Genomic DNA, 20297 nt, shown 5'->3' on the forward strand with positions numbered 1-20297 from the left:
GGGAGGGGGGGCGCTGCTGGGTGGGGGGTGTAGTCTCCTCTCCTCTTGCACCACATAGGCTTGGAAGCAATATCCTTGGTCTGGGGTACCTGAATGTAACCTTTGGTTAATATATAGAAGATAAAGAAAATATGTGTACATCTCAAGTACGATTGGCCTTAGAAAACTTGATATGTTGATACATATTCTTAAGGCACCTTCTTACTCAACATTTGAACTTAATACTCACCTGATGGAACAAAAAAGTATAGGATACCTCTTATCCTTAAGTTAGACCTTTACTGTATACTTTTCTTTTGCTTGGTAGTTGTACTGAGATTCCAAGGTTAACAATCTAACTTCATTTGACATTCTATGCCAACACGTATTAGTTTACGGGAGTCAAAAGAAAATGACAGCCTTAAAGTATTCTCAGCAAGATGGTTGATGCAGTTCGAAGAATCAAGAATTGGAAAATGTTAGCCAGTTTCCAGATCGCCATCATAATGCAGACTTGCTCATTGACCTTACTACAAAACTGAGATTCCACAGTATCAAGTACCGTGAGGATTCACAAGAACTCCTCGAGGGTCATCTCTATCTGAAGACTGAAAACATGAAAAACGCTTACTTTACAAATAGAATGAATATGTTGGAGAGCCTATGGTAATGAATTGCAGCCGATCACCACCTTGAGAGAGCACATACTTTTCTTCATAGGCACCTTGGTTGCAAAAAGCCTTGATCCATCACTGATGAAGAACTTCCCTGGCACCTTGAGAAAGATTCTAGGACACTGTAATGGGTGTTTCTTGACACACAACTCAGGCATAATTTACTCCGTGAAAGGTATGCATAATTCCTGTGTAACTATCTGCAAAGACCTTTGCAAGTGGAATAAGCTGTAGAAATGGAAGGTAGCTGAAGGACGCAGACCCCATTCAAACTTGGTCATAAAACCTTCTGGCTCTTTTCATCCTCTTCCTCTTCATCCCCATCATCATCATCGTCATCTTCTTCTTCTTCTTCTTCCTCTTCCTCAATATCTTCACTGTCACCCTCCTCTTCATCACCAAAGTCTTCCCCTTGTACAGCTTCCCCTGTAAACCAAGAGACTGCATGTGGGATGATTTTGTCTCTTATTGTTGACCTGCAAGTCCACAATACACCAAGGCACATGTATGAGACATGAGGTTATTTTATAGCCCAAAAAAAGTCCGTTGGGATTCCTGCATACCCAATTTCATAGTCTTGCTCCATCATATCCTGCAACTGCTCAGCCTGTCAAGTTCAAAATGCCATGACATGTAAGTTATACACCAGGCACACTACTCCTAACCCTCAGCAAAACTAGAGCACTTGACAAACAACATACTGTATCTTGATCTATGTCCTCATCATCCTCAGGTACTTGAGGCGGGGAAAAGAAATTGAAGAAGCTTTCACAAGGTTCTGTTTTGGTGATAGGTTTTGCATTCTTTTCACCTTTCTTTGGTTTCCTTCTCAAGACTTTCTGAGTTAAATTTTTCCCAGGATGCCATTCGATATCCGTCCTAAAAACACAGATTCTTTATCAAACAGATGCCATTAAATATCCATCCTAAAAACACAGATTTTATCAAATGAATGCTGGTTTTTCTCTCAATCTTAAAGAAATAATCCAGAGTACATAGCAGCAAAAGTACATCAGGACTCAAGTGCATTACAATAAGCATAAATACATAAGCTATTGAATTGATACCCGATGGCTCGTTCCAAAATTGGCTCACTCTCTTCAATCATATGGTAAGTCTTGGTCACCTGCTCCAAATCAAATGAACTGGACTTAGACTTTCTTTTGATTATGTGAAGAATAACAGTCTGTTGATTTACCACATGCTCATACAATATAGCTCTTAAACAACATACAATGGTATTTTTGAAGTAAGGGTTTGTGTCAAAGAAGAACTCCAGTTTGAATCCCTTCGGGTTATCAATCTTTGACCACTTTATATCTTTCAAGGACTTCAAAGCATCCTCATCTCGCTCACTAATCTGTGCAAGAACAATGTAAGCCTTGAATGTGGCTTAAGAACAACCAAATCAATTAACAAAATCCCCAGATTACACAGTTACCTGCATTGCTAGAGTCTCATTTGTCTTCATAGCACTTAGCCAAAACTCAGGAACACCTTTCCCTGGAATAAGTGTTCATAAGTAGTTCAGGCAATTCCCAAAATCCACAGAGACTAGAAAAGTAAGGTGGCTCTTGTAGTGATTGCATCAAAGGTAGAGAGCACAATACCTTCAATCTTGTCGGGTGATGCATCAGTCTCAGTCCCTTCTGAGACTCCTTCAACTTCAGTGATCCCATTGACAATTTCGTAACGCTGTTAACAGGTATTTAAAGAAACAAAAATATGCCCTTCATAAGTAACTCAAACTGATCTAAACTCCTTTTTGTGAACCAGTAAGATATGCAGGCCTACAAGAATGTTGCAAAAATCTTATGGAAACAAGAAAAGGAAGACACCTCAAGCCATGCTGCACATGCACAAATCCAGATGAGAATGGAATCCAGTTAATCACACAAATCAGTAGCTTCCACACTTGACACAAAATCACCAAATTTAAGCTTATCTTCTAGGTTCTTGGACAAAAATAAAAGCCAGTGTGCCACAAAATTTTCTTAGAAAACAATATTTTGTGCATTAAACATTCTCGTGTGGGTTCCCACAAGTTGGCAGGGGTTGCATGACAGATTCAAAATACTCTTAAACAGTACAACTCAACGAAAGAACTCAAAAAGCTCTTCCCCCAAGCAACATCTCCTAGAAAAAGTATTTACTCAGGTGTCTCAGAAGAAGAGACCAAATAAAAGGTTGCTAGAACCTGTTATCTCAACCAACAAAACTATCTGATTCAGGAATCCTCTCATACTTCTTCGCAAAATGCTCAGCCTCTTTTTGAGCCCACCATTGCCAAAGGGAGTATGTAAAATTCAAATGAACTCTGCCAAGATCACCACATAGAACAAATGCCAAAGTCCTTGCAAGGAAATGGAATGCAGTCTTCTGATTCCGAGACAGCTCGCCTCAGAAAAACAAGTGGTGTGAACACTCTTCAATGGGAATCCTTGCCTACTCAAAGGTTTAAACCTTACCATAGGCAGGAATATAGGATTCCCACAATCTCAAATTTTGCTTCTCTAGATGCATAATATTATAGCCAAACTCGATCATAAGAATGTGTTTTTAAATTTTGCCTTCTCTCTGTAACCTGTTAGATGTATTTCCCCATGCATGTCAATATACTTTGTGCATGTAAACAGCTAGTTATTTAAATAAGCATGCCAATGTCAACACAATGATTGGTGTCTTGCCTATAAAAGACTGCACTTGGCTATACATCACACTGATCAAGTCCCTTTTCCCTCTCTCAAGCAATCCTCAAAAAGGAGCAGCAACAGCAGCAGCAACAAAGAAGAAGAAGAAGAAGAGGAATAAGAAGAAAAATAAGAAACAGACAAAGAAGAAGAAGAACGGAAACAAACAATACTTGCTGAACAGATGCATGACGGTAAAATGACACTTTTTCAGATAGGTGGGCAGCTCCCTGTCAATTAAAATGCTGGCAAGTCTCTATCAAAACTCTTAATGACAATGGAACAAGAAATATAAGAGTCTACAGAAGACAGTCCTCCTCTTATCAGCTATCTCTAGCGAATCAATATCCTACTCAAAACTCCTTAAAAATCCAAATCCAAAAACAATTCTGCAAATACAACTCCACTGAGAATACCAAATGCACCCTGTGAACAAAACTATCGCAAACAATCAGCCTATAATGGATGGAGTATTCGCAAGACAGTCTCATCTAACATGAAAATACATAGATCAGTCACACTCCATGAAAAGAATGCATGGATCACTATACCAGCCTTTCCCTGTGAAAACAAAGATGCTGCAGCATCATCTAGGAAAAAAAAAAAGGCAGAGAAGTTTCCCCGAAGAGGGCAATAGAAACAATTGACTCGCCCTAGATAGCTTTGCCTGATGCAAATAAGGGCCAGGTAGGTTGGTATCAGCAAACATGGTAACCAGTTTCAGCCTTTGAAGTTTGAGGGATTGTGACAGCCGCCTAATCTCTTTAGATACAAGTTTCAAGCCCTATGTTCTGCTTTCCAGCTTTTGTGTTCTCGCTTTCAGCATTCCAGGCCTTTCCAATTCTACTTTTACAGATTTGAGCTTTATGCAACACCTTTGGTGCACACCATCTTTTTTAGAAAAACACGGGCAACATCAAACTGGAAAACAATTCATATCTTGGATCCTAAAATCGAGATGTTTTTATCTAGATCACACTCTTTGACTTTTGGAAATGTCAAAACACAGCTTCTAGCACTTAGCCAAAAATCTAAATTGCAAAATTGATTTCGTCGAAAATGAGAAGCAAATGCTTGAATGAATGCCAGCAATACAAAACCTTGACAAACCATTCTTAATTAGAAATCTAGGTTTATACATCATTATTGGTCATCGTCAAATCTTCATGAACAAGAGAAGCTTAAGCAATGTCGACATCTTGAAAACAACATGCAAAAACTTGTCAAGCATGACTCATAAAAAGGAATATGCATGGATGCAAATGCAGTTTTAATTTCTCCATCTTGATTCTCTCATGATTAGAGACCAATCATCATTCTTGGTCATCACCAAATCTTCATGAACAAGAGAAGCTTAAGCAATGCCGACATCTTGAAAACAACATGCAAAAACCCGTCAAGCATGTCGCATATGAAGAAATATGCATGGATGCAAATGCACTTTTAACTTCTCCATCTTGATTCTCTCATGATTAGAGACCAATCATCAAAACCATGTCTCCAAGCATGCAAGTCCAATCACCATGTATAGTGCATTCACAACCAGTCATTGAATACTTGATCCCTAGGACATTTAAAAGCAATCTCATACCCTGTCAGTAGAATATGGTCTTCTGATGCCAGACCTAATCACTATCATTTCTCATGTCATGTCCAATAATAATATTGTCTTCTCATGTCAAATCCAATGACTGACATGGTATTCTTATTGCCCATTGCTCAAGAAAATGGTTCTCCAAATGTCCATCATAGCTCCTCACAGGAATGTGTTCAAAATAATACACTCTTCATGATCCAAGATTAAAAAGCTAACACGGATGAGTAGCATGCAACACATTAATTTTTGTGAAAGTTGGTCCTTAAAGTTTTGCAATGTTAGATCCTTTGCCCATTCTGATGCATTGGGAGCATTGGAAGTCTACTCCATCTTGAAAACAACTAATACTAGTTTGAAATTTTCCAGTAACTGATTAATTGTTTGCATTTATCAATGCAATCTGGTCCTGCCCCTCCAAGAGCTTTCAGCAAAATCAAGACTAAATGATTTGACCTAAGCTTGGAGCATGATGGAAAAGTGCAAGTGATTCAATTCATGACCCTTGGGCCCTCTATCATGACCACCATTTAGAACGGTATTACTAAAAGATGGTAGATTTCTGTGTTCAATATACCTTTCTATATAGTGGTTCATAAAGATTTTGATAGCGAGCCTCCAATGCTGCCCTTTCTTCAAAGAACTTCTTTTCTAACTCATCATGTTGACTCTACCACAAAAGAGAACAAATAGAAGCATTAATTGTGTACCTCTTGTTTGAAGAGACAAAAACATATGGACTATTTCAAACTGCACATGCACACCTGAATTTCCCGCAATACAGCCACCCGCTTTCTCACATTAGGTGTAAGCGACTCCAATGCACTTGATTGCTGTCCAGCTAGATTCTGCAGCTTCTCCTGAAAATACAAATAAACATGCACTCAAGTTCCAAAAAAGAAATTTGAAACACTGACTGTGAAGCGGAAAAATGCTTTATATACCTTCAAAATATTTACTAGACCAGCGCGATCTGCTGCTGTAAGTCCTAGAGTACAGGGCAAACAAGTGAGAAGAATGCATACAACAAGCTATATTGACTACTATCATCCAAGGAATGCAGAGAATCGATTAACAAGCCTCAAAGTAGACTCTGAAGAAAAAGCTTTCTGTACCATTAGATAATCCAAAAAAGAAATGTAAACATTTCACTAAATACTAAAAGGACTTGACCCATTACATAAACCAACCATGTTTATAAGATCCATTCTGCCACCCAAGAGTCAGAAATCACAGATTAGCAAGTTCTGCAGTACAAAATGCAGACTGTACAAAAGTTGTGCTTCTGACTGAAGAAACTTAAGAGTGTCTAGTAGCAAATCTGACTTCTGCTTTTATGACCACCCCACTGGATAGATGCAAATTGCAACAATGCAGTTGTTTATAAGTGAATCCTGTTAGAAACCTGAAAATTGCAGGATTCTTCAAAGAAATGTTTCTGAAAGTAAACTATTGTTTTGTCCACCAGAAGATTCATTTGCCATCACATCCCAACACCTCACCACTGGTTTTTGAAGAATGAACTGAAATGCTAATCCAGAGCTACAATTCCTCAAGTGCAAACGATTAACAACGTTGTTTATGCTCAGCAAAGGCACAAACCTGTATATACAAAGTTGACATGATGACCAAAACAGAATGGTTGAAATCAAGCATAGGGATCTAAAATCAAACATAAGGATCTGAAAACCAAGCTTGATGATGCGATAAGCTAAATATCGATCTAACTTGATCCAATTGTAAGGCACTGGATAAAACTGCAACTTTCAAGGGCATATTACTCCCCAGCTAACATGTAATTAGGACAGAACGAGAACTTCTTACCACGGCACAATGTATGCGATCATGCAGGAAGACAAATAAAAACAGTAAAGCGCATTGAAATCAACAAAATAAAGGGACGCGTGCATTGAAGGCCTGCAAATGCATTGACGGCCATTACGTGCATGAGGGACAACGTGTACGAACGCGAGTGCAACAGGGAGGTAGTATCTGTGCGGGATAAACCAAATGAAGGTGCGGCGAATCTAGAATGCAACCGAATCAAAATCCGCATTGGATAAAAGGACGGAAAGGGAAGAAGCAACAGGAAGGAAGGTACCTGAGGCGAGATCGGACATGCCGAAGGACTCTGCGGGTTTGTCTGATGAGTCCTCGTTGTGGTTGCTAGTCATGGCGACGGCGGCAGGCAGCAAGAGGCAAGAAACTCGATCTGGTGGTGCTGCGAGACGAGAAAACTACAGCTGCTCCTGGATATGAAGGAGGATGACAAGATGGTGATCGTTGTAATTAAGTAGTGGTGCCTCTCTCTCTCTCTCTCTCTCTCTCTCTCTCTCTTTCTTTCCTTTTCTTTCGCTTTTGTTTTCTGCCCCTTTCGGACAGGCAGGCACTCGGCGTTGCTCAGTACCTTAAAGAAATGTGGCGCGGAAACGGCCTGCCCGATGACAGAGCCCATGGCCTTTTTTGTTTTTACCGTCCCCCATTTCTCAATACCACTCGAGTGACGAGTCCTCTACATCCCTCCAATAACCTTTCTTTTCGTTTTTGGCTTGCCCTATTCACACATACTAGGCACTTCGTGCCTAACACCCGGTGCTTTGCATCATCGAGATCCAATGGGTGGGTTCGCGATGGGCACACATACATATATTGCCAATTATCACCAACTAGTGATAGCCATTTCTATCTACCCGTTATGACCATAGCATGCTTGCCATCAATTAAACATACGGAGAGAGAGTGTGTGTGTGTGTTAATTTGTTGTTCGCTGCACGGCAACGATGTGGTGCTTGCAAAGTATATTAACCCACCCTTGAAAGGTGGAAACATGAGCACCATCTCCATGAAGTGCTTATGCAAGCTCAATCCACCAACAACAACAAGCATGCCTTGATCATCTCTAGCAATCACCATGCCTTCAACTACCTAGTCAAGGGGGGATTTAGTACATAAGTACATATAGTGCCTATATAAATTCAATTCAATACATTAAATATCATGCCATGTCTAGGCTTGTACAATTTCTACCCTCACAAGTGACAATGGAAAGATGTGGAGACCATGGCTTTCTCTTTGGCTATCCTCACCTCCTCCATGGTGCAACTACAACAACTGCTCTCCTCTTGCTATTCTACTTCTGGCTCCCTTACCCTCACCCTCGCCCTCCAATACCAAAGCCCATTCCAAGAAGCAACAACAATTGTATGGATCCAATGAGAAGGCCTTAGGAGATTGGTAAGTTGACCCATGTCAGGAGGCAGTTGACCATAGATGTGGTTGGCAAGGAAGGGGAGGGAGGAGGGTAGGGAGAAACATAAGCAGTTGGAGATGGAACTTTTGCTGAGGTCAAGGTACTTAAGGAAGGAGCAGTTAGAGAGAGAGAATGGGTGGACTAGGAGATTCTATTGAGGCTAAGGTTGAGGTGTGAGAGGGAGGGGAGATGGACGCCGATGGAGGCAAGGATGCACGTGCTTTGGGTGCCTTGCACATTGAGATGGGAGAGACCTTTGATAAGGGTAGGGATGATAGACTTGCCCAAGGCTTGAGAGTCCAGTAGCTATAACCCCATGATGTCCTACATGGTGCATGTGCATTAGGTGCTTACCGATGCACTCTCCTACAACAAGTCTCTCACCTCTCAATATGGCAATGGGCCTTGTGCCCTTGCAACTCCTTGCACTTAATGGTCCCATCACTTATGTATGTCTATAGATTATGAACATTGTGAATATGTCAAACTACAAATGGTTTTCCATGTTACATAACGAATTGTGATATGAGATAATGATCATTTGTGTAATTGTGTTTCTAGGGCTAAGTTATAATTCCTATTAGTAGTAAGGCCAATGCAATATAGACAGGTAAGGTGGCATTCTAGCAAGGGTTTGTCATAGAGGGGCAACGTAAGCAAGCTCAATAGCCTATATGAAGCAAAAAATATGTTAATGATTCAACCCATTATCATTAATTGAAAAAGCTAGATCAATACAAAGCTATAGAGGGTAATGTTCGATTGAAATGTGGATGATAGGTCTACAATTCAAGAGTATTTCAAACCATAGATCATAAGAAGTATCTATGTATCACATTGAGCCTATTTAAGAAACGCATTTGAAGGCTTCACTATGTCTTTGTGCATATCATGGTATTGTACATAAGGGGTTGCCTTGCAAACTAATATAATGAGCCTTTGGATTAGGTAAGTGTCTAATTTTGTGGGTTTAAGCTTGAAGGAGATTTCTATAGCTTTTTAATTTATTCCCCTTGTGACAATGTTGCAAAATTAAGAGAGCATTCCATGGATTTAAGTTTGATAAGTTAGGTATATAAAGCATCAATGAATTGCATGTGTTTTTACATTCCCTATCATTATGACATGTAAGAAAAAAGTGGCTATCGTTCACGTAAACTTGATGAGTAGCTTTGATACTAATTTTGTGTTTTATTGCTTTGTATGTTTATAGATTTTGGGTTTCTTAATTATTTGCTTCTTCAACTTAGATTTTGAAGTTATATTCTCACTTTGTAAGCAAATTGAGCCTAAACCTAACTTTACGACTACAAATATCTCCAAAAGTTAAATTTTCATTCTAATGTAAATAACCAAGCCACACAAAGGAAGGATCTTTCTACAACTAACCTTCATTCTCCGATGAATATTTGCACCTTGAAAGTCAACTTTCAAAGTCATTTGAATTCCCTTTGAATGTTTGGTGGCTTAAGGAGATTCTAATAGTGTATAGATGCTTAGAATCCATTCTCACATGCTAATAATAACCCTTAAGAGTTTAATGATAATATTAATTAACTAAATAGCTTTGTTAAATGTAAATATTACATCTCTCATGACATTCAAAATATGTGCACATGTATGCACATAAAATACACTCGAGCAAACACATACAAAACTCTTCAAAATTGTAATATGGGGTGTAATGTGCTATTCACACACACACACACACACTCTCTCTCTCTCTCTCTCTCTCTCTCTCTCTCTCTCTCTCTCTCTCTCTCTCTCTCTCTCTCTCTCTCTCTCTCTCTCTCTCTCTCTCTCTCTCTCTCTCTCCCTTTGAATGTTGCATAGCTTATGGGGCCAAGTATAATTCAATATCAATACTGAATCTTGCCTTGCCACGATACTCTTTATCTTGGGTTTGTTTTGTAAGTAAGCCAAAATTTATCTTCCATTTCCATTATGTTTTTGATTTGGCACATGTAAAGCTTATATTTCCAAGTATAAATGTGTTTTTTTTTAAATTGGGAGGAGGAGGAGGGGAGAGAGAGAGAGAGAGAGAGGGAGAGAGACAGAGAGAGAGAGGTGTGTTTCAAAAAGCCCTCAAGTGCATCATCATTTGGCTTTCTTATTAATCTAGAGAGTCAATGTCATATTAGTCATTAGCGTTAGTGTCGATAATATGGATGGTTCTAAATTACATGATTTTTGAAAAAAATTAGCATTTTTTGCTTTTTTAGATTATTATTTTTGTAAATATCATAAAAAGTTACATAGAACTTCTAGAATAGGGTGGCATGCAAAAAAGCAAGTTGCTTTTCAGCTAGTTTTGGAGATCTCATGCAAAAAGGAAGGGCTCCAAATTCGCATTGCATGCGATCGCAGTTTTTAGGCAACAAACAACACTCCAGACACTGAGGAGGGAGAAGGAGTGATTCAAGAGAATTCTGATTAGGTGTTATGGGGTTTTACCCTCCTTTTGGAGCCAAGGGAACCATTAGATTGGTTGTTTGATAGTAAAGTAGTAGTGTTTGATACAAGCTTTTGGGTATAACAGGGTGAACTAGGACATGGTGAAGGGAGACTCATCATAAATAGGTTTTTCTAATGGATAAGTTATAGGATACTTTGAGCCTCTGATCTCTTGCATGTGTGTTGTTTCATCTCTCATTGGTCTCTACTCTATGTAATCTTTATCATCATCTTTGCTCTCTTACAAGAATCTGCCTAATCTCTTACTACTATTAATCCTCGTTTAAGAATCTCTCTAACATCATATACATCTATCCATCCATTACTACTCTTATTCACTCCCACAACTAGAGACTTGGCATATGCGCAATTTATCTTGACATCTTTTTTGTGAACTCAACATGAAAAAGTTGGGGTTGGAGTTCAAAGCTATGACAAGTCCAGTAAACTGGTGAAGATGTTATGCAACAAGAAGACATGTTGCAAATGTTTAGGGAGTTTACAATGTATATGTGACAACAACAAAGCATGGAGAGGATGGAGGAAGCTATAACAAAGGCACTTCAATTGGTGGTAAACAAGGTAGATGAATTTGAAGTTCGTGATGTGTCTATCTCAAGACATATGCAAAGGAGATGGAGTTGAACAAGGTCTCAGAGCAACAAATGATAGCAAATTTTGAGCGAGTTGTTGTTATGGAGATAAAAACAAGGATTAGAGAGATACAATAGGTGCATGCTAACAATTGGGACAATTCCAAGAAGGCGCTCAATGAGGAATACTTTATGGAAGATCTAGAGTGGGTAATCAAAATGACTTTCTTGGAGTGGGTTGCTAAACCCAATAAAGGGCTATTGCCTATATACAATTGCTACAAGAGTTTGAGCGTAAATACAGAGTTACCTCGTGATGCAACTCCACATGAAGTTCCTCCACCCAAAGTACCTATGGACAATGCACCAAGGGACAAAAAGTAAATTTTAGGAGATCCTACCAATCCTCACTCATAAGGAGATGGAGAGACCTTAAAGTCCCAAGGGATATAGGGTATATAGGAGGTACATAGGGCATATGCACATGAAGATGAAGATGCAAGAAGCGTGGTGGATTGTAATCAGTTTTCAAGACAAATAAAGGAAGTTTGATTTGAGCATGACGAGGAATCTAAGGCTTTTCACAAAAGTCATTATTCAAGGAATCATTGGGCCAGGGCTATATTATGTCAAAGAGTCTCTACTTTAAAGGAAGGTGCCCGATTGATACGTATCGTGAGTGGAGAATCCGGGTTGTGAACAACTCATCAAGGGATTTGTACGGTGCTTGCCCTAATGTAAAAGTGACTATTGAAGATGTTCGAGATGAGCAGAATTTCTTTGTATGAGATATGTCTTCTTGCCCTTTGATTATTGGACAACCATATTTTATTGCAATCCATATGGAGACTAAGGTGATGGATGATGGTTCTGCTTATGCTAGAATAAGAAGTCGTGATGGGCAATATGCTTTTCACTTCTTAACCATATGTGTGGATCATGAAAGGAATCGAGAAAGACTTTGTAAGCATCCTTTACCAAAGATTAGCAAGGAGTTCAAAGAGCATTGGGATATGATGGTTTTCTACATATACCATTGTAAAGGATGACTATGATGGTACACAAAGAAAAAGGTTCTCACCTAATTTAGAATGTAAGAAAGCTTTTTCTACAGGATTTATAGGGCTAATAACAAAAGGTTCCATGTGTTTTAGAAAGTTTCAAGACTTGCAAAGGAAGGAATGGTAACGTGTTGGTAATGTTCAAAAGAGCTTGAAGAAAAGTAGTGTGATTGAAGATGATGAAGGGATTTCAGGAGTTTTTGAAGAAGTTTCTTTTGTTAATACCAATGAAGAGCTTGTAGCCATAGTCGATTCAAATTTGGTGGAAGGTAATGAAGTTGTCAAAATATGTTTAGCGGACATGTACAATGTGATTGAAGGCTTTAAAGAAGACATGTTCCAAAGCAAGTGAATAACCAGAAGTGCATGTGGAGACTAAGTACAAAATTATCACTAAAAAGGTAAAACCGGTTGCTCAACCTCTACCTTCTAATAGCAGAGAGAAAATGAATAAAGCCTCTCAACAACCAAACCTATGAGATCCACAAAGAATTGGGAATACATTTACACTAGAGACTTTAAAGGAATTGAAGATTGGATGCGATGGATTTCTCACATTAGAGGAGAAAAAGTGCTTCCAGGAGATGCTATCAAAACATGGTAAGGCCTTTCCTTTTCATCAGCATGAAATTGGATGTGTGGATCCTAGTGTTGTTGCTCTAATGGTTATTTTCATTGTGCCTCATGTGCCTTGGAACTTGAGACCTAGCCCTCTTGTGCTCCATATTCAAAGAGGTGGTTCATCATACCAAAGAAGAATGGAGCTTGAGGTTTATACATGATATGTAATTGGTGAACAAAGTGACTATTAGGCATATTGGTACAAATCCAATTATGGACAACTTTGTAGAAACTTTTGCAATAAGGGCAATTTATTTTATGGGAGATCTCTACTCTAGAACCAACTTGGTTGCACATATGATGAATGGGATGAACAAAGTCCTTCGTGACTTCATATCACAGGTTACTATACTTTTTCTTGATGATGTGCCTATAAAAGGGTGCAAAGAAGGGGTCAAGGATGAGACAATGGATTTGAGGGGTGCTACAAGTTTATTGCAGTTCATATTTCTAATTGTGAGAAGATGTTATCTTGGTTAGAAGAGGTAAATCTTACTTGTTCTTTGCCAAAGTTTGTTTTTGGAGTCAAGAAAGTTTTGATTATGGGACATACGTGTGGGCCTTATGGTTGAAGGCCTTCTTCGATAAAGGTTGAAGCCATTCAAAAGATGAAGGAGACTTGTACTTCCATAATTGAGGTGCGACGATTCTTGGGTGCATGTGTTTTCTATCTTATTTGGATTCCACACTTTGCACATGTAGCAGATGCACTCTATCAATTATTGAGGAAAGGTCAAAAGCTTCATTGGCATGAATCACATACAAAGGCAATGAGGAAATTGAAACATTTTTTGTTATCTAAACCTATATTAAGGAAAGTAAATTATGAGTGTGGAAGGCCTATCATTGTTACAGTGGATACTAGTCCCATACTAGCCCAACAAGAATTGGGTGGCCTATTGGACAAGATGATGAAGAGGGAAATAGATATGTTGTGCAGTTTAGAGCCAAAGCCTTAAGTCCTCGACAATGAAATTATCCACAGGTTAAAAGGGAATTATGGGGAGTGGTCATTGCATTTTGAAGTTTGATAAAGAATATTTTATTGGTGCATCAAAAGTTGTTGAGACAAGTTGTTTACCTTTGCTTGGGATGATCACTAGTTGCTCAACTCCATATATCGCTATGTTGCAATGGATTGCTTACACCAAGTCCTTAAACCCAAAGTTTCACCATATTGCAGGTAAATATAATCCAATTGAGCCAAGTATGGGGATGAAGAAGACATGGTTGTTGAAGGAGATACTTCTTATGTTCAATGAGATCATTGTTGTTGTGTATCTTCTCTTGAATCATTTTCAAAAGACATGTATGATGGTGAGTGGCTGCTTATTGGTCGCTACTTAAGAACTTTGACTAAGCAAGAGGGATGGATTGATCAGGAGTTCAGGAGAATTAGAACAAAAGTATACGGATATTTCTTGAAGAATGGCCATCTATGGAAGCATCCAAAGCAAAGAAACAGGACTCCACAGAGGGTAATATGTGATAATGAGACTCAACAACAAATTATCAAAGAGTTTCGTGAGAGTCTATATGGGTTGGTCTCATTGAGGTGTATGGATCACAATTACGAAGATCAAAGAAAGATATTGGTGGAAATGTATGTATAAAGATGTGTTGCAATTTGTAGAGACATGTGCTACTTGCCAAAAGTATTCCATTGTGCTTGCCAAAAGACATTGTACTTGCCAAGGAAGATCGAATAAATCAAGTGGAAGGTCGAGCGTTAAGAACGAAGGCTACAAGTGCAGTATGTAAATTTTTTTTGGAAGATGTTATTTGCTAGTATGGTTGTGTTGGAAAGGTAACTGCAAATTGAGGAGAGTTGGATGTGTTGAGAATCATGGACCTAGAACTAGATGGGCTATGGTGGATGCAAATCAAACACATGATACATGATAAAGAGAAGAGATTGTAACTCAAGTGAATTAGGTTCCAAGATAGATTAGCTTGGACTCATAAACACAATCTTGAGTGACTCAAACTAAAAGTACCATTACATTGAAAATGAGTGTCAAGCACATGCCTTTATAGCTTTTTGGATAGTACCATTGTACTCGATGTGCATATGGGATTTTGGACATCTCTTCCTAGAGCTTCTAGAGCATACACCTTTGTCATATCTCCTAACCTCTTCAGGGCATACATCTGGCCTCTATGGGCAACCATCATTTTCTATTCTCAACACCCCCCTTCAAATGATGAGTCTCTACCCTTGCTGGCTTTTGCCTCCCCTACATGCAGACATGGACCAGGAGACTAGCTCTTTGGCAGCCTAGTCAAGTTAAAGCTTGAGACTTTACATCTTTGGTAGGCTTTTACATTCACTATGGGAAGCATATCCACTCAAGGAATTCGAGATCCTCTATGGGAATTTTTTTTGCAAAACATTTTGTTGGTTTGTAGCAGCAGAAAATATTTTCTTCATCCATTTTGTTTTGTTGCTTCTTTGGCAACCTTTGATCTTCTTCATCTTTTTTTTGGACTTCTTTATCTTCATGCTCCTTGGTTTTTGTTATGCTCCTTATCCCTTTTGTCAATTTGTGGTACTTCTCTTTTTGCTTCAATCTTCTTGACACAGTTGTTTTTCTTTATGCTTTTACACGTGAGCACATTGATGGATACATGGGCTTTGTTTAACAAACTCTCACACACGAGATGAATTTCGGGATACATGGTTTTTGGGTTTTCATTTGGCATTGGCTTTCCTTTTGAATTCTTGTGCAAGCAAATCATTTCATGCGGGAAGGTCTTACTGTGAGTATACTCGGCAATGTCTAGTCCCTTACAAGAATAGAAGTCCAATAGAGACTCTAATCACAAGTAACCTCTTAGGATTTTTGATAACTAATTATCAAGAGTATTAACAATCCGTTCCTTTAGTTCAAGCCAAGTTGAAACACATATAATGTGAAGGCTAGTTAAATGTGAAGGCAATTTGATGATGGAGTATGAGATGAGTAGGCTGGTTTGAAGAGATAGAGTGTGAAATAGGCTTGTGAATGGAGTGGTTTTGGAGAAGGAGGTGTGAATGGGCTTTATAAGCTAAGGCTTAGATTTCTAAGGCCTTTATAAAAATTAATAAAAAAAGAAAACAAAAGCAATAGCTTGTTGGTGCTGATTTCCATCGATGATGCGTTGACTTGCTGAGAGACCCGCCAGATCTAGACTTCTTTCCCAGGCTTCTCTCTGGTTCTCTTTCTCATTCTCTGTGGCTTTGCATACTTCATCCTTGCTGCTATGCCACAACCATGCCAGAGTGCAAGGGAGAATGCATCTTGGTCACTTTTTTCCATAGCCCAAGGGATGGTAATAAGCGGGGTGGGTGCATCCCCTTCTTCTTTGCACTAGAAGCCTTCTTTTTCCTTCCAATGTCTCACCGGTGCTGATTATACCATTGACGAAATGGAGCAACATCCACCTGAACAATAGGATACTTCACTAGTGTCTGGGTTCAAACTAGATTCAGACGAGCTCGTTGTTGGAGGCATTGTATACCACATCCAAAATATAAATCTTGCGAGTTACAATCTTAGAATTCTAAAAGTAGTTGTCAGTATCAAGCTAAAGAGCCACGATCTTGAAGCCGAAGAGACTCAGAACCCCAAGAATAGTTGCCAATATCAAGCCAAAGAGCCTGAACTTGACGTTCCCACCCTTAACTCGGATCTTACGCACTATATTGTTACTTGACAACTTGGTCATGGTGGCTGGCTGTCTTCCAAGTTCATACTTTCTCTTCTTGCGCCATGATTTCTTCCTTTAAAATGTACGAGTACCTAGTAAGGGTAGGTGCCCCGAAATATGATACAGAGAGCAAAAGGGAACTTGAGAAGTAACAAGACCTATGATCCATTCAAGAAGAAATCACACCACTAGCTACCTAGCTCAGCCATGGCTCTAATACCATGTTGAGAATCATGGACCTAGAACTAGATGGGCTATGGTGGACACAAATCAAACACATGATACATGATAAATAGAAGAGATTGTAACTCAAGTGAATTAGGTTCCAAGATAGATTAGCTTGGACTCATAAACACAATCTTGAGTGACTCAAACTAAAAGTACCATTACATTGAAAATGAGTGTCAAGTACATGCCTTTATAGCTTTTTGGATAGTACAATTGTACTCACTATGCATATGGGATTTTGGACATCTCTTCCTAGAGCTTCTAGAGCATACATCTTTGTCATATCTCCTAGCCTCTTCAGGGCATACATCTGGCCTCTATGGGAAACCATCATTTGCTATTCTCAACAAGATGCAGACAAAGCTAGGGAATTCTTCTTGAGGTTGGGCATAAAGCTTGCTCTCACTTCAACATTACAACCCTGAAGGCAATGGCAAAAGTAAACACAGACACCTGCCCATCATCAAAGCTTTAGCCAAGGCATGTAGAGGTAAGATTTGAGAGTGGCCCAAGCTACTTTTGTATGCTTTATGGGCTTATCACACTACACATAGTATAGTGATTGGATATACACTTGTTGAGTTGATGTATGGCCAAAAGCGTGTTATGCCTATTGAGGATGTTATTACTACTTGGAGTGTGCTACCTTGGGAGAATGATATGAACAGGGAGGACCTTCTTTCTTTGTGGATTTGACAACTAGAAAGGAGGCCTGAAGACATCGAGATTGCAATCATGTGTTTAAAAGATGCCAAGTTGAAGAATAAAGATCGGTTTGACAAGAAACACATGCTTCATCTAAAACCCATTAAGAAAGGAGATTGGGTATTAGTATGTGACAATAGTCTTGATACTCAACATAGTACACTCAAAAAGGTTTCTATGAGATGGTCTGGTCCTTATATTGTGAAGCATGTACATGATAACGCAACATATTCTTCGTGTGAGCTGGATGGTAGAGATTTGAAGATTCCTATTACAAGAAAGAGAATCAAGAGTCTTAAGTGATGGAATGTAAGTGAACCAATTGAACCAATTGAAGAATATGTACAGGATGAAGAAAATATTTATGTTGACTTGGATGATCAAGAGGATGATGGAGATGCAGGGATGGAAGATGAATATATTGATTTAGATGAAGATTAATTATATGGCACATACCAAAGGATATGCAGGTTCAAAAGGGGTGGATGACGTGCCGCTATGCAAACATAGTGTGAAAAACCCTCAAGTGCATCATCATTTGGCTTTCTTATTAATCTAGAGAGTCAATGTCATATTAGACACTAGTCTTAGTGTCCATAGTATGAATGGTTCTAAATTACACGATTCTTTGATCATTTTATTATATTTTTTATATTTTGGACTTTTTTTTTGAATATCCCAAAAAGGTGTAGAAAACTTCTAGAATAAAGTATCATGCAAAAGCCAAGTTGCTTTTCAGCCAGTTTTGGAGATCTCATGCAAAAAGGAAGGGCTCCAAATTCATGCCACATGTAATCACAGTTTTTAGGCAACAAATAGCACTCCGAACAATGAGGAGGGAGTAGGAGCGATTTGAGACAAATCTGACTTGGTGTCATGGGGTTTTACCCCCCTTTTAGAGCCAAGGGAACCATCAGATTTGCCATCTAAGCAGCAGTAGAGTAGAAGTAGTGTTTGGTACAAGTTTTTGGATATAACAAGGTGAAAAAGGACAGGGAAAGGGGAGACTCATTATAAACAGGTTTTCTTAATAAAGGATTGGTTTTGGGATACTTTGAGCCTCTGATCTCTTGCATGTGTGTTGTTTCATCTCTTATTGGTCTCTACTCTATGTAATCTCTATCATCATCTCTGCTCTCATACAAGAATCTGCCTAATCTCTTACTATTATTAATCCTTGCTTAAGAACTTATCTAATATCATATACATCTATCCATCCATTACTACTCTTATTCACTCCCACAGCCAGAGATCTGATGTCTTCCCTGCATACACATAGATTATCTTGACAACATGCCCTTAGATCACACGCTTGTGCAGGTCTTAGGTAGGTGGGGCCTAGTTTAAAAGTAAAAACAAAAATTTTATACAATTTTTTATTTGCAATTATCATTAGGGTGTATGCTATCATAATAGTTAATGACAATGTGATTTTTCTTTAACAATTTATCCCTCTTTAAGTTGAATTCAATGATGCCTATTCTTAGGAAATAATGCTAATAATAAAAGGGCAATGCTCCAACATATGCTCGTTTGCCCTTATTAAAGTCGATTTCAAATCTAGTTGGAATGGTTTTGCATGCAGAGAAAATAAGGATCACACATCACTTGAAAATATGTTGAGAAAGAGAAGTTCTTTGTAGTGAGAAAGAAAGTTCTTGCACTAAGACCTTAATTATTCAATATAATTTTTGGGATCAGCAAGAGCAAGAAAGACAAGCGAAGCATAGTGACAAGGAGCACATCCAACCAAACTTACAAATGACATTGTTAGTCGACCCAAAGAGAAGTAATGCCTACCCTTGCAAAACGTAGACAATGGCATCACCTTCTCAACTAGCCTCAACAACATGCCACAATGCCCAAGACTAGACTCGGATGCCCTCGTGTTTTGCTTTTTTCTTGAGTTTTCACTATTGACCTCCCTTTATTCATTAATCTATCTTTCCCAAGTTGGATGATAACATGCAGAGCAACATCCAAAATTTCACCCTAGATGTCATAATTTTCCTTGTGGATTGTGCATTGGTACATAGATAGGGCATTAATGTGTCTATCCTGGTATGTTGGCAAATACATAAAAATTACTTAAACATAAAGATGATCGTTCATATGATATGAGACTAAGATTATCGATAAGTTGTAGAATATGTTGTCACATTTCTCAAATACATTTCATGAGTCATGTTGTATGTCATGAGGTCATAATTAATCATCATTGAAAGTTGTCTTTCAAGGAGATAGATTCTACCAAGTTGGTAATGAGATCCCTTTGTTAGCAAAGTATATATGTTGGGTAACATGGGCTATAACTAGAGTGCATTTTTGTTTCATGTGGTGCATTTAATGATGGCTCACTATATTTTTGGGTTGCATTTAATGCTGCAGACCTTGTATTATTTATGTATTTCTTTTTGACTATTTATAGGCAACCTCTCCCCCAAGATCATATACCTAGATCTTCCATATAGTGCTTCCTTCTAAAGAGAGAGAAACCACAACACTCTTGCTACCCATAGCTTGCACCATATCCTGTATGAGTCATGTACATAGATACTTCATAAGTTACTTCTTATTGGAGAGAAGGAGACTGCAACACTCTAGTTTCCCATAACTTGTGCTATTGTATACACTCTTGAGCTATGATATATGGATTCCATTTCCCAAGTCTATTGTCTTTGTGTTCATTGTGTTCTTGTTGTTCTTTTACATTCTCTATGTCACAAAAGATCTATTAGCACTATCTCTTTACTTTTGT

General features: G+C 38.6%; 1 protein-coding gene and 1 pseudogene across 1 annotated transcript; one reads left to right on the top strand and one right to left on the bottom strand.

The window, feature by feature from the left end:
• Positions 1-394: 394 nt before the first annotated feature.
• On the bottom strand, positions 395-7267 carry LOC148036930 (nucleosome assembly protein 1;1-like). The gene is made up of 11 exons (XM_087675856.1): positions 7039-7267; positions 5882-5925; positions 5702-5797; positions 5515-5607; positions 2264-2348; positions 2095-2156; positions 1888-2013; positions 1721-1779; positions 1355-1532; positions 1217-1260; positions 395-1129 (listed from the first exon to the last, which is right to left on the bottom strand). Exons 1-11 carry the CDS (start codon positions 7109-7111, stop codon positions 931-933), a joined length of 1059 nt encoding a protein of 352 aa, XP_087531982.1. The 5' UTR covers positions 7112-7267; the 3' UTR covers positions 395-930.
• Positions 7268-14223: 6956 nt separating this feature from the next.
• On the top strand, positions 14224-17980 carry LOC148036931 (uncharacterized; annotated as a pseudogene).
• Positions 17981-20297: the final 2317 nt, after the last annotated feature.

This window comes from Lygodium microphyllum, chromosome 4 (genome assembly GCF_053477565.2).
Source record: "Lygodium microphyllum isolate KBCC chromosome 4, Lygodium_microphyllum_v1.1.10, whole genome shotgun sequence".
In the NCBI taxonomy this organism is placed as follows: domain Eukaryota; kingdom Viridiplantae; phylum Streptophyta; class Polypodiopsida; order Schizaeales; family Lygodiaceae; genus Lygodium; species Lygodium microphyllum.